The sequence below is a fragment of the Arachis ipaensis genome, chromosome B4, assembly GCF_059453495.1.
Source record: "Arachis ipaensis isolate K30076 ecotype BB chromosome B4, ASM5945349v1, whole genome shotgun sequence".
In the NCBI taxonomy this organism is placed as follows: Eukaryota; Viridiplantae; Streptophyta; class Magnoliopsida; order Fabales; family Fabaceae; genus Arachis; species Arachis ipaensis.
Window position 1 is genome coordinate 120,953,703 of NC_142439.1, and position 17,564 is coordinate 120,971,266.

Here is a 17,564-nt window from a genome sequence, read left to right on the forward strand (position 1 = left end):
ACAAGTACTAGGTTTAGAGTTGTTCTAATTGCTAAGATATTTTTATACTGTGAAATGGTAGATTCAAGATGGAGGTCATGGTATATGACGGCACTGGAAGTATGAGTTTGCTTCTATGGGACAGAGAAACCACTCAGTTGTGTGATGATGACGAGATAATATGATAGACAAAAGGGTGCTTTTTTTAGATTAATGTAAAATATGCAAACATTAATCATAAAAATCAAGCCTACACTGTCATGAAAGTGTGTGATGATGACAAGATAATTTAGAAGAATCTTCCAAAAGAGATGCAATCTAATCAGTCTATTAGTGTTAGTGTATGGTTCAATGTTTATGTTAATTTATTAAAGAAGTTATATTTTTTAAATAAGCATGGTTCACAAGTATATTTAAACAAAAATATGGTTTCGGATTATGTAGAAAATTAACTGCAGCAACTCGGTTGATATGTCTAAAAATGTTATTCATCTTAATATTGATGTTGATCCTCACTTTTCTGTGGTATGAAAATTTGGCTTTTGCTTCCAACCTTCTTACTTATCGTATTTTAAGTAGTTTTCTTTAATTGTTTAATTACAATCCTAATTGAAAAAATAATTGACTGTCAGTTCTATGGTTATATGTAGGATGTTTTGGAAGAGTATGTTTCCTCCCTCAAACACAAGACCCCATCTAAAAGAGCTTCTAGTGGGGTGAAGTCTAGGTCTAATAGCGCAACTAATAACAATGAGGATGGATAGTTTTCAACCCACTATGACAAAAATCATTTTTAGTGCCAAACTTTTAGCGGGCATAATACAATGGCAACTATTTTTCTTATTTAACGTATGTTTTTGTGGCCATTATACATTTGCTATTATTAATATATATGTTATAATGGTAATTATTATTATTGCCAATAAATTATTATCTTTTTACTTTTATTTTTAATTTTTTCAAAATTAATAATGGCCATTATTATTGCCAGTAAAAGGTGTTCTTAAATTAAATTGATTGAAAAAGAGAAAAAAAAAAGCTATATTCATTTTTCCTAGGTAAAAAGTTCATGTCCTGGGTAAAGCCACAAAATATACTCTCACTCTCTTCCGTCGAACTCACTTCAAGCATAAGGGGCAGTCTTCCGTTTCTTTTATCATTTGTTAGAATCACTAAAGTACTTGGATGGAAACCTAGGTATGGTTTAGTATTTGTTTGTATAGAGCCAGCCATGCATTCATAAGATAATCTTACACTTTTGGCTAATTGTTTTAACCCAAAATCAATTTCTTCCAAGATTTTGCTAATAGGTGAACTGTTCATTATAGATTGAAACAATTCAAGCATAAAATGTGATTTAGCATAAGATCATAGCATAGGTGAACTCTTTTGCGGCTCTCAGCTCTTCCACATGTTTCATCTTCAGCTATGGAGCACATGCAAAGTCCACTATTGGAAGACTTTCTAGGACAATCATTGTTTCTTGATTTTGGAAATGGATCTGCCAGAAATTCTGACATAGAAATTATTAGCAGTCAAGAGGAACTAAAATTCTATTACCAGGTAATAACAAGTGTACTTCTGTGTTCTAGGAATTTAACGGATAAATGCATTGGATGAATGATCTTTATTTATATTAAAAAATTTCAAATGTCTCATTTATTCTCTTGAAAACATCTTTGTGTATGTTGGCACTTCTTTCATCCCTATCTTTTTAGTGTAATTTATTGGTGTTTATTGCAGATTCAAAAGTTTATAAGTTTATGTTGGCGCTTCTTTCATTCTTATCTTTGTGTATGTTTGCATGAAGAGGATCATGGAATTCTTTGGAAGCATCAAGACTAGAGAATTGGCTTAGCAAAAGTTTGAAGGTCTAGAAGGCTTTCAGTATCATTTATATGCACGGTGGCTAACTATGAGTATGCATTTTTTGGCATTTTTATCAGGCAAGTAGAATATCACAGTTTGATTTGCCTTTTTCTTGTTGCACAAATTCACTAATATCAAATGATCACTCTTTAAACATTGTTGAAAGTAATGGTTTTTGTTGCCCAGGATGGAAAAATTGAAGCGCTTACTGGAATTCTCAGCTTAGGAGCATTGATGCATGGAGAGCTTTGAAAATATGGAACCATGATTGCTCCAGGTCTATATGCTCCAGTTCATCAACACTTCTTTGTTGCTCGCATGGACATGGCTGTTGATTCTAAACCTAGTGAAGCTTTGGCCTTTCCTTGAGTCTAAAGATGCCAAGTTTACCACTTTGTAGCATAATATTTCATTTTCAAGTTAACATTGTTACTCTGTCAATATGTTTGGTGACCATAATGTTCATAATATTACTTTTAGCATAGTTATAGGCTTGTAGCATTTTTTGTTGTTTAGATTTGTAACATGATTTATCACTTTTCAAGAGAAATTTATATATCAATATTTGAGTTTAATGAAATATCTCTTTTTGTAGTAATTAGTTTTAGTATATTTATATTATGCATAATGATAATAATTGTTGGCAAAAATAATTGAGATTCTAGAAAAAAAGATAGTTCGTTGCTTCTAAGAAAATGAGTATAATATAACTAAAAAAAGTCTTAAGATTTTAGCGGCAATAGTAATGACAACTAAAAGTGAATAACATTACAATTTTAGAATAATTTTTAATGGCCCTATAAATTTCCGGTAAAATAGGTTTTGGCGGCAATAGTAATGCCTACTAAAAGTGAATAACATTGCAATCTTAGAATTACTTTTGGTGGCCATATAAATTGCCAAAAAAATGGCCGCTAAAAGTTATATACTTTTTGCGGCCATTAAAAAGGTCTCTACCGACAAATGTTATAATTGCTGCTAAAACCTTTTAGTGATAAAGCATAAGACGTCTAATGTCTAATTGCCGGTAAATGTATTAGCAGCTATTTTTATTGCAGCTAAAACCAAAATAAATGGCCGCTAAAAGTGATTTTTCTTGTAGTGACCAATAAGTTTAGCAGAAAGTCTAGAAAAGGACACAAGATTTAAGTGATTGAAGGGGATGAGTGATGTACTTATAAAGGGTTTTGAATATTCACTACTACAATTTAGACATTTACTAACATTTTTTATTTAACATTTTTTAAAATGTTAGCTATACTAATAAAATTGTACTTTTAGTAACATTTGTAAAATAAATGTTAAAAAATATATTTTTTCTTAAAAGAAAGAAGAAAAATTAGATGTAAATGTTACCAAATGTGTAAATATATAAAAATTATACTAAGGCATTTTTTTTTAATCTTCTTCACGTTCTTTTCTTTACAGTTCACAACGAAGGAGAAAACCACTTCCAAGTTCCATCGCATCTCCTTCCTGTACACTTCATCTTCTTCCTCGATCTCAATCGCAATCTGAATCATTCTCCAGATTCGGATTCTCCTCTCAATTTTGGTAAGCATTTACTCTCTTCTTTAACTTTTTTCTATTCACTCAGTTCTTCAATTTCTCATCTATTGCTGATTTCGATCCAGATCTGAATCATGCATATGTAATTTCTCGCCTCTGGTTCATCTTCTCATCGCCTGCGCCATCGTCTTCTCCCTGCGCAGTCTTCTTCTCGCCGGTTCCATCGTTTGCTCATCCCCCCGACTTGGTGAGTTCTAATTCTCTTGTTCAGCTATCTTCTTGCTCCTTCAATCCTCTTTAATCTTTACTTGATAATTAATCTGTAATTAATTTGATGTATAATTATTAGTTAATTTAGGTTTTTAATTGGTTATTTAGTAGTTAGGTTTTAATTAAGTTGTTTATTTGAATTTAGGTTTTGAATTTAGGTATAAATGAGTTTAATTACACTGTCTTTTTAATTATTATTCATTCTGTTTTTTCATTTGACTATAACAATTCTAGTATTTAATTTTGGTTACTCCTTTCAATTTTTGCCACATAAGTTTCGGATTTTACACCGATTCTGTTTCTGAATTACCAAGTCCAGAGAGAACTAGACTGACGAAGAACACGACAAGTTTCTAGAAGCTCTTCAACTGTTAGTCTCTAATTTCCATGATTCTATTTTATTTCTTATTTTATTTCTTCTTTTATTAGGACAAAATAAAATTGCATTTGTATGTTCCTTGACTTGTTTTCGTGGTTTCTATTGCCAATTTAGAGTTTTTTCCCATCATTCTTAGTATCTTTTTAAGTTCAAACACCTGATTTAGTTGACCTTTTTTTGCTGAGAGAGAAGAATAAGAAAATAAAAAAGAGAAAAGAAAGAGAAATTGGTCCTTAGTATTTGCCGTTTGCTAATTTCAGATAAGAATGTATTTTCAATTGTTTAATTTTACTTCTCATAGTTTATGCTTAATGGTAAAAAAGTAGTGTGATTGTTATATATAATGTTATGACTAATGCTGAAATTTAAGCAAAGGCTATTCTTCATTCTTGAAGTGTTGAAATAGGCTCCTTTGTATTAATAAGTATGGGCATAAATTAGTGAAGTGCTTGAATAGGCTCCTTTGTATTAGTGATGAGCATAAATTGATTCAAGCATTTTATAGGAGACTAGGGATGGCAGTTTTCCCCGGCGGGGCGGGTATCCGCGGGGATTTACCCGCCAGGGAATGGATTTGGGGGTCAATTTCTCTCCACGGGGCGGGGAACGGGTATCCGTTTAATAAACGGGGCGCGGGCAGAGGTAGAGATACCCGCCCCGTGGATACCCGTTTAATACCCATCAATATCAATGTACCAAAATATCCCAGTATATATATTTTTCACAAACCCTAATACCCTATTCTCATTTCCCATTTCACTCACTCTCTCAGTCTCTCTGCTCGAGCCTCAGTCTCAGTCTCTTAGATCCTCTCCTCACCACTGCCTCCACCTCCGTTGCTCACTTCCCAGACACGCCGCGAGCTTCTCCCCCTTCGGCGAGGTCGCCTCACCTTCCCCCTTCCTTGTTCCCCTTTTCTCATCAAGTTCTGTCTTCCTTTTCTCCCTTTTCTCATTAGAGCTCCTCCTCGCCTGCCATCCTTCCTCCTCCTCGTCAGATATCATCAGCACCACAGATCTGCCCGTCTCCGTCTCCACCACAGATTTGCATGTCGCCATCTGCGCATCGCCGATTTTGTCGCCATCTATTCCGTCTCTGGGTCTGCTTCTCGCCGCTGCTGATTGCAATTGCCTCGTCATCTACAGATCTGTGTGTTTAATTTTTTTTTTGAAATCTAATGTTAATTTGCATTGTTATAAAATCTGCATTATATAGATCTGGGATTTTTTAAATTGTTCTGAAATCTGTATTGTTAATCTTCATTGTTATAAAATCTGCATTGTACAGATCTGGGTTCTTTGAAATTGTTCTGAAATCAAAATTGTTAATCTCTATTGTTATGAATGATGTATTGTTAATATGCATTGTTTCTGAAATCTGAGTTCTTTGAATTTTTTAATTTTTTTTTAAAGGAAGATCCGCGGGGAATGGATATCCGGCGGATATCGGGTATCCGCCACCCGTCACGGATACGGGGCAGGGACGGGGGGCTTTTTGGGGTCACAGGGCGGGGGTGGGGGGCATGTCCCCGCCCCATGGGGACCCGTTGCCATCCCTATAGGAGACAAGTTACATTATTAGTTGCCTTTATACTCATCATTTATGGCACAATTTATTATGTTTCACATCAGTGTATAGATTAGCCTCTGAACCAAGCAAATAATTGGTTGACAATGACATGCAATTTCTTGTACTGAATGTTATATTTGTTAGCTTTGGGGGCAAAGTTAGCACCTAGTATGCTGTTAAGGGATCACACAAATAATTTCGGCAGGAGCTTCTCCACCAGTTGAAACTCATCTATTAGGTATGAAATCTAAAATTCTTTAATATCTCAAAAATTTGGATCACTGAAAGAAGCACTAAGAAATACTCGAGCTGGTTTTGATTTGCATGGCAGCTAGATGAAATTTTCTTTTTGTTCTTGCTAAAACTTACTGAGTTGATTGTTTGTAATCTCGTGTTAAAGAATTTTAGGAAAGCAGGCCACTCTTCTTAGTTAATTGGTTGTGTTTAAGAATAAAATTTGTTTTTGGGTGAAATAATAATAAACTCATATCATTTGAAATTTGGAGCTACATCTGTGTGACTATCAAAGACACAAGTAAAGGCCTCATCAAATGTAGTTGGCTTTATTTAGTGTGATAGGGCTCAGGTGTTGTTATTGCTGTATTAGTTGTTCATGTCCCCTGCTTTGAGCTAGTATTCTTGACTTGTTTAACTCTAGGGTTGTAGCTGAATTTTTTAAAAGTCGAATTGTCCCAATTTTGGAAGACTCTACTGAAGATCTCAGCTTGAATAAGATCTTGGAAGGGAAAACTAGAAGGATCTCAGCTTGCATGTTCTATAGCATATTGGTGAGTTTTCAGAAACATTTCTAAATTTTACATAATAACCATAGTTATGCAACATGAATATGCAAGAGGATACTGATAATAACCTAAATCAGATTATGCTTTTGGAGAAGAGGTAGAAAGAAGCTGTGTTTTCTAGAAGAATATTGAATTTTTTGATATATATATATATATATTCTCTATTTTAAAATAAATCTACTTTAATATATTTGAAGTCATGGAAAAGAGAAACTTGAAACTGAAAGCTCTTATTTACTACAAGGATAAGAGCCTCTAGTTATATCCTCTTGCATTGTTTCTCTTTATTCTCTCTTGATCTTGCCCCTTTTTTATTGAGTTTGAAATGTTTAACATCTTGGTCGCCACTTTCTATAGTATGTTGTATATGCTACACACCTATGAGCTGCCCTATGAATATAAATGGACCATCAATTTCAATTACACTATTGGTTAATTAGTTCTAGATTCTGTTTAGGTTTTTCTTGAATGCTTTCTCTCACTTTCTAGTCTCTAGGTATTCTACATAATTAATAATCTTTATCAATCCTATTATTCTGGTTTATAATAGTGCTATGGCAAACAAAAAAGACAAAGCTTTAAGGTCAAGCATCTCAATGAGAGATATCATCTATGAACAAGAAGAGCAAATTGAATTAGGTCCTCGTCAATCCTGATTAATATCATCTATGAAGAAAAGTAGATGATTGAAAGGTGGTTCTATGGTTAATATCATTGGTGAGCTAGAGGATACTGCATCAAGCCCTTCACAAACACCTTTAATACTGCATACTAATGATGACGGTAAGTGATCCTTTATTGCATTTTTTTTAATTTGAGTGTTGTGACTATTATTGATTTCATCTTAAGATGTTTGTTAAAGAATGGTTTGGTCTTCTTTTCGTCTAAGGTAACAAGTACCGGGTTGGGACAACTTTGACGCTCTTTTGTTCCACGACCGAAGGAAAGCGCTAAGAGATAATGCTTCCAATGCTACTAGCGATGTGTATCGGCACGCACTTCTTTTAATGTGTCGTCTTTGTTTTTCGTAAAATTTGAATATAGTAAGTAAGGCTAGCGCAGAGCGAAGTCGGATAATCAAAAGTGAGAAGGAAAAGAACCAACAACGAGCAAAACTCTTCATCTCCTAACAGATAGCGAAGAGAGGGGCTAAGGGATCATGAAATCCTCTTTTTCCACCTGCGTCAAGTGAGATGTGTGATAGCTGGCATGTTTACTAGCAGCTAATTGTGCTATGAAAGGATTTGGGTCTCTAACGTAGAAAACGATCGATCAAGTCAATGCTTCGGTTTCGGTAGGACTAGCATACCCCAGTCGCTAGCTTTAGTAAACTATTTAACCTCCCGATCTGGTTGGCAGAGCGCACCAGAAGTCAATAAAGAAGGACTCGAGATCCCGAAAGAAGAGCGGCATGCTCGCATAAATGCTATTATGTAGTCAGTCTCGAATCTCTCCCTTATGTGATTACTTCGTCGATCAATCTCAAGCTGGTGGAATTTTAAAAGAGTTATAAAAGTTTTAGTTTCTCAAAATACGCTGAGTTTGGCTATGCATTGGATCTTAAGTTCACAAATATTCTTTAACACACACACACACATGCACAGAGTGAGATCATCACACTCTAAGAATTGATGAAATTGCACTTTTATAAGATTAGATTGAATGAATAGATAGATGTCTTTTAGAAATTCTCTCCTCTCTGTTCTAAACTTTCTCATTCTTGATAATAGGACCAGCTTTAGCATCCCAAGCTAATGATAATGATAATAAGTAATCATGTTTTATGTTTAGTTTAATACTAATAATAAATGTGTAGTATTTTTTGTATAATTGCCTTTTATTTATTGATTTCCATATCAGGACTAGCAACTAAGAGAAAAAGGGGTCTGACAAAGTGCCTTAAAACTCATGGTTTAAGCTATGAGGATCGGTTGCCAATTAGATTAAATAAGCATGGTCAACCAATTGGATGTAATTGCGCCAAGTTAAGCAGTCATTTGGGGACTTTGGTTAGAAATGCACGCCTTGCTCCATTGACATACACAAGTTGGCATGGACTTAAAGATAACTGGAAAGATTTGTGGGAAGCTACCATTGTATTACATTTTTACACTTTTAACTTAGGTGTTTTTCTTTTATTGATTTTAAAAACTAAATATTAATTAACATATCTATGTTCATTATAGTGTAGGAAAAGTTTGACATCGGAGTACTTGGTAAAGTGTGGGTTTTCAAAACTTTGGATTTATCTTGGAAGACATATAAAAGTCGGTTGAAAAAATAGTATTTTAAGGAAAACATGTCACTAGCTTACAATATGAAGAATTGTCCTCGTACTGTTCCACTTGATCATTGGAAGATTCTTGTTCAATTTTGGAGCCTTGATATGATTAAGGTATACTAATTCTTAGCATGTAATTTCCTTCATACTATAATTAGTTATACTAATTAATTTTTCTATTTTTAGGCTTAATTATTCAATTATCTTTTTATGATTTTAAAGGAACAAAGCAAGAATAATAAAGCTAGTAGAGCAAAGAATACAAGTCAACATACAACAGGATCAAAAACATTTGCTGAAATATGTGAAGAGGAGGTAGAATTAATGTGTTTACATTGTCTTATTTGCATTGGTTCTTTTTTAGTTAATTGTGTTTTTTCTTAATAGGCAATGAAAAATCCTGATAGAAGAGAACCATTTCGGGTGAACATGTTCTTTTTAACACACAAGCCAAGAGATGGAAATTCATTGAGTGAGGGAATAAGCAAAATTTTTGTAAGATATGTATTTCTTTTAATATATATTTTGTGTGATATAGATATTTTGTCATAAATTAATGTAGTTTGAATTTTGGATTTTAGTTAGAGCTTGAGGATGCCATAGCTTCACATCTTGAAAAATTAGAAAGTACAAACCAAGATGATATACTTTCCCAAGTGTTGGGGAAAGATCAACCTGGTCGTGTCCGAACTTATGGTAGAGGTGTTGTAGCTTTAGATTTGTGGGGACCTAAATCTCAAGTTGAGACAGATAGGTTAATTGAAGAAGTTAAAGAGAATGCTCAAGCTGAAATTCAGAATATACAACAAAAATGCAAGAGGGGATGGAAACAAAACTTCAAGAAAGAATAGAAGTCATGAAGTAACAGATGTTGTGTGGATTTAATATGTTTTTAAATCAGCTACAAAAAAGCCTCCCAGGAGTAGAGATTCCAAATCTCTCTTTCATGTCAACTACTCTATATGAGAAGAAAATAGAAGCTACTGCAACAACACATCATAAAGTTACTATTGCTACTGAAAAACAGGTGTTTATATCTTTTTTTTGTATTTTTTTCTTAATAGTTAATTATAAAATTTACTCTTCATAGTGTTGTTTTAAATGTAGTCAATTATTTAATCTACACTAAAATAACTCCAATCTTAGCATTTATAGACTAATAATATCACTAATTTGTCATTTTCACATTTATAATATTAATAAATTTATTACTGTGTATGCCAATTATAACTTTTTAATTTAACTAAATAATGTAAACATATATAACAATTAGTATATATAGGTGAGAAGCATATTGTTGCATGTGTATTTATCTTTAGATAAAAAGTAAGTAGTAAATTATAGGAACTTCATTAATGGTTTTTATTTTTACATAAAAGTTAATTAGTAATGTGTTTGTGGATAATTGGTGTCTTGAGAGTTGGTTTTAAGTTAGGCATATATATCTATGTTAATTTGGCATTTTTGTATAGTAAAATAAAAGCTGAGATGGAATAGTGTGTTAAGCGATGTGGCAATGAGAGAATGATGTAGATGATGCGTTATGGGACATGACTTGAATGTATGAAAGAGATAGATAGATGGATAGATAGAAAGATATAGAAGTAGTGGCAGAGGAGCATAATTTGTAGCAGTAGAATTGGAACAAAGAGATAGATAGATAGATAGATAGAATGAAGAAAGAAAGAATGATTTTAATTTATTTATTGAAAAAGCTGCATAATCATGCTTTATATAGAAATTTACATGTCAAATAGATAGCATACATACACTGATCATCATATGCTCTAATGATAGATTTGATGTTTATTATTTTCTTATGTTATAGGTTCTAAGTAAATCAAAGTCAGTTAGTAGAAATATTCTAGAATCATCTACTATTACAAAAGGTGTTTTTAAGTCTCAAGCTAAGCTATTACCTCGAACAAAGGAGAAGAATGTGATTGTTTCACCTAATCAGAAGCATGTATATTTAGAACTAAAATGAAGTTAAAATAGCATCTGTGATTCATACTTTGTAATAATCATATTGAGATTAGTTGAAGTGATATGTTTTACCTTTAAATAAAGTTGATATTACTTTTTCCTTCTTGTTTAGTGAGAATATTAGTATTGGTGTCTTAAAATAGTTATCTTTTTATAGGCTCTTTATTCTTCTTCAAGAGATTCTTAACTTGAAATTGAAGAAAAAGAAGCTTAATCAACATAAGAAAAGATTAAAGAAAAAAGTGGTGTGTTAGCAATATTAAGATGACAAACTAAAAAAGATTAGATTTTATGTTCTAATTTGTTTGTTTGAATTGTTAATGTTGATTGAAGATGACAAAATAGAGAAGATTTGGATTTTATAATCTTTTATTTATTTTAGAATTGTTCTGTGGTAATTTTAGACAATATTAAAGAAAAGAAATTTAATTTTCTTATTAATTTTCTTTTTATTATACTTTAATTTGTGTTTATTATGAATTTATCTTCAATATTTTGTGCATTTAAAGTAGTGGCAATACCCTTCTACTGTATATAAAAATAAATAAATAAATGGTTACATATTAAAATATGAATAGTAAATAGATATTATAGCTATAAATGTTACCAAAAATTTATGGTAATATGTTTTTATTGTTAAAGAAGATTTTTTGTAACATTTTTTCAATGTTAGCAAAAAAGATAGATCGTAACATTTCTTAGAGTGTTGTTATAGAAGATTTATTGTAATATTTTTTAAGTATTACAAAAAATATATATGGTAACATTTTCTTAACTGTTATTATGAATGGTCTATTGTAACATTTCTTCTATTATAGAATATCTTTTGTAACATTTTTACTAAATGTGATTAAATTTTTAGAAAAATATTAGTAAAATTATTTAGTAATATAGAGTATATTTAACATTTGTAAAAATATTACTAATATACATAGGTAACATTTTAATATGATGTAATAACATTTTTTAAATGTTAGTAAAAGTCAACTATGTAGTAGTGATTGATGAATTTCCATTTAGCATTGTTTTGGTTAACATATTTATGTTTTAGATAGTTGTGCACAAATATGTGATAACATATTTAGGGTGAATCTTTCTTTAGACTCCATTTAATTTATATCCTTGATGAACTAATCTAATTACCATGGATATTATCCAAAAATTTAAAACGAGCTTGTCAGTATCAATGTCTTTATTTTGACAATCTTATATGATAAGAAATTCCTATATATGTTGTTATATCTATAAGGGATTCATATACATATTTATTTTATACCTATATTGTAACAAGTCTATTGGATAAAGCGATATAAAATTAAGATTTTATGAGAAATAGATGGATACTATCCAAATAATGATAAAGAGTTTGCCAGTATCTAAGTCTGCATATTTTGACAATTCTATATGAAGTCTACACAACTAGAAATTTTCTACTCTTTCAATTGTTATTGTTATTAATTATTATATATATGTCGTTGCATTGAAGCAGCTCGTATATATGGAGTTCAAACTTCAAATAAACTCGATTTTACCCAATTCTAGATTACTTTTCATATATATATATATATATATATATAAACTAATAACAACATTCTATATATATTTCAAATGTTCAATGAAAGATCGGATATATAGGAATATGTAAAGATTAGTAATTATCACAATTCACAAGTATTTCTCAAATATTCCCGAGCCCATTGACTGTAATGGGCCAAAACCTCCTTTATAATTATCACCTCTGTTCTTTATAATCTGTATATTACATGAATTGCCTTTTGATTAAATGATGCACACTATTAGAATTTAAAATAAACAAAAATTAAAAAGAAAATCACATCCAGTCATACCTTGTTTTTATCAATCTCATTAGCTTTCCTTTTCATTTCATCATTTGCTTCTCTAATCTTGTCCTCCCTCATCTGTCTGTGCAGCTTCTCTTCATGACTCTCCATTTCACAGTATTGCTTAACTTGTGCAACAGTCACATTTTCCTTGTGCCCAAGAGAGATTACTTCGTTAAATGCAAAAATCAAGTCAAATGCACATTTGCAAATACTTTCTTCAAAGTAGTCAGAATATTCAGGTACCTAAAATGTTAAGGATTAAGGAATAAACTAATTGTAAGCTAAATTTTGACAGAAATTTCATCAATGGTTCCAAATCAGAGATCAAAGCTAAAATATCCTCCCATCCCAAAAACCATTTGGTCAAATGTTAACCATTCTGAACCTTACTATAAAGATTAATGTTACTAAATACAACCTCCGAAGTAAGAATGCAAAGTCATGTACCAAAATATTTTACCATTAAAAGTTAGAACTAAAAGGGAAAACAACAGAAAGAGAGGAAACTTAGAATACAAGGCATAGAAAAAGTCAATGAAATAACTGATTTAGGTGAACAAGCTGTATAAGTTCAAGGACAAAACTGACATTGCACATATCCAGAAGACTAACCAATTGAAATTTAAGAACATACTTAATATCTACCAAACATATAGGTTCAGAAGAAGGATACAAGTTTCGACAAAATTTTGGAAGGAGATGCTCTCCGACTTCCCAACGGATTTCTCTTCTATTGAATTTAAGGATTCTGCTTGATTTGCTATTGTTTACCTGCATATTCAAGTTACAACAAGGATGCAAACATTGTTCATTATTCATCACAAGAGCGCATTTGCTAATAAGTACAACTAAATAAACAAACAAAAATTTGGTATTAGTTTATAGCTAATGCTGAAGCACATTCCTGATTAGGACCATAATCGAAAACTTGATAAACGGCTATGACAAGAACTCACAACACCGTGCATTAAGCGGCAGTAGAACTCATCAGAATTGCCAATAACTCTGTCAACAACCAAGCCTGCATTCTTAAGCTCCCTGGAAAAGACATTGCTGCAATCAAAGTCTTCATCTCCTTTAAGAATCGCCTCTCTCTTAGGAATCACCACACAAATCTCAAATACCAGTTCCACATTCTCTTTCATTTTCCAAATCCCAGTGAAACAAAACAAAAATTCCCCTCCTTCAACAAGTATTTCCAAGAAGGGATTTAAAAAATAAAGAATGAACCTTTAAATGAATGTGAAACTCAAATGGCGAGGCATTCTAAGAAAGTCATAGAATAAAATAATAATAAAATGGAAAGGGGCATATGAAAGATAATAGTTTATTCTAAGAAAGTCATAGAATAAATTTTACAAGTCTCGTTTCATTTCCTTAATTACCAATAATAAGAAGGATCGTAGTTAATTCAAAGCCATATGAATTCATGTAGCAAAGGGGCATGCAAAACGTCCCTTTCAAAAGTGCAAAAGGAAAACATTAGAATGAGTAGAAAAAATTAATATGATGATGAAGATGAAAAGTTTAACTGAATGTCACTCACAGAAGCAAATTCATGGCCAGGAAGAATAGCAACAATGTCCTCCAACATGGAACCCAGTGTCAGTGAAGGACATCTCCTGAGAAAGGCACACGCCTCAGAAGCCTTGGCCATGGCAATTTTCTGGTCCTCAGCAGTAACAAAAGGCAGAATTGGTGCCTCACCCCAACCCACAGAGCCATTGCTGAGCTCAATTCTAACGGCCACGTTCTCTACCATCTCCAACCTTGATGATGCAATGGTAAAAGGTGCAATCAAGGGCACGTTCAGTGGCCTGTTCTCTGCTCTGTGCACATCAACAGTGAAAGTTTCCATCAAATTCTTAAAGCCAAAGGTGATGGCTGCTGCTGCTGTTGCAGGTGCAGAAGAAGAAACCATGATTTTAGAGAATAAAGCAGCAAAGGAGCAATAAAAAGACAAGGAGGTTTCAATTGTTATCAACAATTTCTTTTGTGAATGAAACATATCATGCTCCAAGCTATAGCTTTAACTGTTACACAATGATGCATCATAACAGAGAATTGTTTCATAGAAGCTGCAATTCTTCCTCTTTAACTAAAGTAACAAAAGATATGTGATTGATTTGTATCTAAACCCTAAACCTATTGCAAGAGCTAACTTGATTTTGACCTAAACATCAAGACTGAAATCACGACCAATAGATAACAAGAAATTACAAGTTGATATCAATTCTGAATGAAGAAAATGGAATCGAGAAAAAGAAAAGGCTTACAGCGACGATGTCAGGGTCACACTAGGGAAGCTGGTCTTTGCCGGAGAAGAAGTTACCAACGGAGTCAACTATCATTCCAAGCTTTGCCATTCAACAACAACCACCGAGTTTCCACCGAGTTTCACGAATCGCTGCAGAAATGACCGACCAAAAATCTCTTTCTTCGCTGATAATAAAATAATTGATAAACCTACAACAAGCTCAATCAGCATCAACAGCAACAAGAAGATAGAAACTGCTAAGGAAAATTGATAAACCTAAAATTGCCACAGAAAAATTGAACCCTAAGGACCAGAATCACAAAATCAGAGTATACCTGAAATTCACTAAGGGAGTAAATGCGACAAGAGCGGAGGCGTAGAGAGTTCTGTGACGACGGCAATGAAGGGAGCAGATGCGACGATAGCGGCGGCGGAGAAGCTCGTGCGACGCGAATGGCGGAAAAAGCTCATGCGACGGAGAGAAGAAGCTGTTAGTGCGACAGAGAGAGGAAGAAGCTTGTGTGGAGTGTGAATGAAGGTGGAGACACTCGGGTTAAATTAGGTTTAAATCAAAATTTTCGACGGAAAGTTTTAAATTACAGACGAAAAATTCGTCTGTAATAATTTAATAAAATGCAACATTTTGTTCATTTAATTACAGACAGATTTTCTGTCTGTAACTATTTCTCACAAAAAAAAAATTAAATTTTCCGACAAAATTATCGATGGATTCTCTTTTCCGTCTGTAATTTATGCTAATTCATTTTTTTATTTTCCGACAAAAAATCCCTCTGAAATTCCGTCTGTATTTCCGTGGGATAAAATTCATCGGAAATATCCGTCTGTAATAACTAATTTTCTAGTAGTGCTATTGGATAAAATGATATAAAATTAAAAATGTATGTGAAATGGATAGGAGAAGTTGTATAATAAATACTCTCATAGATATTATCCAAACAATTTATGTATCTAAGCCTTTTTATTGACAATTCCATACGAAGTCTATTGTATAAAGATATGTATAATTAATTAACAAAATACCAAAACTATATGGGACCGTTTGTATACTAAATGTTCTCAAAATTATATCAAAATGAGAATAGATAAGTTAACACTTTCGGATAGCACCACCAAATAAAACTTACAGTAATTATGAAAGTGCATAGCATAGATCCATGATTTCAGCATACATGGCACAATATATACAAAAATTCTAATATTGACGGTTGTGTTGTTAACTCTGTGTATATAAGAAAAACAAAATAGTCAAAAATTGTTAACATACACGAACACCATATATGTTTTTAAAGGATAATAGATAAAGGTATGCAAAACAATTAAGCCAAATGTCATGATAACAAGCATGTATAATACATAAAAGGCACACCAATAAACATATAATAATACAATTGTAATAAAAACCATCAGCTATACTCATAATGAAACATAGTGTTTTTATATTGTTTACCTTTTACCTCATAGTATCAAGGTACTGTCATGAGTGGTTAGCACTTTGTTAACAAAATCTTATCTACAATCTTGCTAATTTTCATCTAAATATCATTCTATCCACAATTTTCAGGAGCAGTACTCTCCACATAAATAAAAAGGAGAACACATAATAAAAATCAAAAAATTATTCTATATAGAATTTACAGAAACAATAACAATAGATTTAATTTAATTTGTTAAATTTAAAGATAGAGGCATAATCTATTAATTTACAGAAATGATAATAATATATCAAGTTATGCAGGCACATTTCGAGAGTATCACTAACTTACTTATAATCATCTGGTGAAGAAGTAGATCGACAAAAATCCTATAATCAACCTTGTCAAACTTATTAGTGTCATATGTAAATCTACAATATCTTCGCATTAGATAAACTATGTTAGAGGAAACCAACATGTATAAAACTAAACTTATTCAACAGAAACCTTACTTGAGAAATCAAAAACAAAAATAATATAATTAGGTAATCCCCAAAAAAAAAAATACACGTATGATTATTAGAAATAAAGCGTACCTATAATCGGAGACTCTCAAAACAAATCTTATAAGTACTTACTCAAACAACAAAGTGATCTATTTCTTTTGATTTTCCTTAATGTGTGCAATTAGCGACTGAGAACTTCGGCAATGATCAAAATCTACTCAAACTCAAGAACCATATGTTCCTTATTTGATGCACCTTTTCAACTCTTGAGCATCCCAATTCTCCTGACTGTTTATTACTCTAAACTATTAAAAATTGTATCTTTTTGTTGATTGGTGGAAAGATAGGTGCGAATTTAATATTGAATAGTGGTAATGGTAAATGTATGTATAACCATATATACAAATGGAAATGGGAGAGAGAAAGATATGTATTTTTTATTATTTTTAAAGTGTCTTATTCATAGCAACAAGTTTGTAGGTGAATTTTTAGCGAAAATTATGATCTGGTGTAATAAATACAATTCAATTTATGCATGTAATATTATAAATAAATTTAAATATTTAGTTCACCAACTATTAGAAGGGTATAGTATAGTCATCCAAAAAAAAGAATAAAATATAATTTTTGTCTTTAAAAATTGTAAAATATTTTAAAAAAATTTTTAAATTTTATTTTGTTTCAATTTTATACTAAAAAATTTTTATTTGCATTAAATATACCATTGACGATTGATTTTTTATAAAATTTAGAACTAATTCAGCAACAATTTCACAAGAATAATTTTCAACACAAGTAAATCAAATATAGTTATCATACATTATTGTTGGATAGGTCATAAATTTTTTAAAAATTTAACTGTCAAGAATATATTTAATG

At 31.8% G+C, this 17,564-nt stretch overlaps 2 protein-coding genes across 7 annotated transcripts; one reads left to right on the top strand and one right to left on the bottom strand.

Moving 5' to 3' along the window:
- The first annotated feature begins 8,677 nt into the window (after positions 1-8,677).
- Positions 8,678-9,510, top strand: LOC107639639 (uncharacterized). Its single transcript, XM_021121481.2, has 4 exons — positions 8,678-8,773; positions 8,882-8,974; positions 9,047-9,154; positions 9,241-9,510. The coding sequence occupies exons 1-4, from the start codon at positions 8,678-8,680 to the stop codon at positions 9,508-9,510; spliced, it is 567 nt and encodes a 188-aa protein (XP_020977140.1).
- A 2,763-nt stretch (positions 9,511-12,273) lies between these two features.
- LOC107636856 (L-Ala-D/L-amino acid epimerase-like) lies at positions 12,274-16,948 on the bottom strand. Of its 6 annotated transcripts, none has more exons than XM_088485402.1 (7): positions 16,776-16,948; positions 16,531-16,619; positions 15,082-15,986; positions 14,766-14,955; positions 14,036-14,382; positions 13,163-13,260; positions 12,331-12,732 (listed from the first exon to the last, which is right to left on the bottom strand). In XM_088485402.1, the coding sequence occupies exons 5-7, from the start codon at positions 14,345-14,347 to the stop codon at positions 12,675-12,677; spliced, it is 468 nt and encodes a 155-aa protein (XP_088341528.1). In that variant the 5' UTR covers positions 14,348-14,382; positions 14,766-14,955; positions 15,082-15,986; positions 16,531-16,619; positions 16,776-16,948; the 3' UTR covers positions 12,331-12,674. The 6 variants fall into 6 exon arrangements, 5 of the variants coding, with proteins under 5 accessions (XP_088341528.1, XP_088341530.1, XP_088341527.1 ...); XM_088485404.1 differs by having other exon boundaries at positions 15,082-15,234; positions 15,892-15,986; positions 16,531-16,948; XR_015881143.1 differs by having other exon boundaries at positions 12,274-12,397; positions 12,493-12,732; positions 15,082-16,948.
- Between the last annotated feature and the right edge of the window lie 616 nt (positions 16,949-17,564).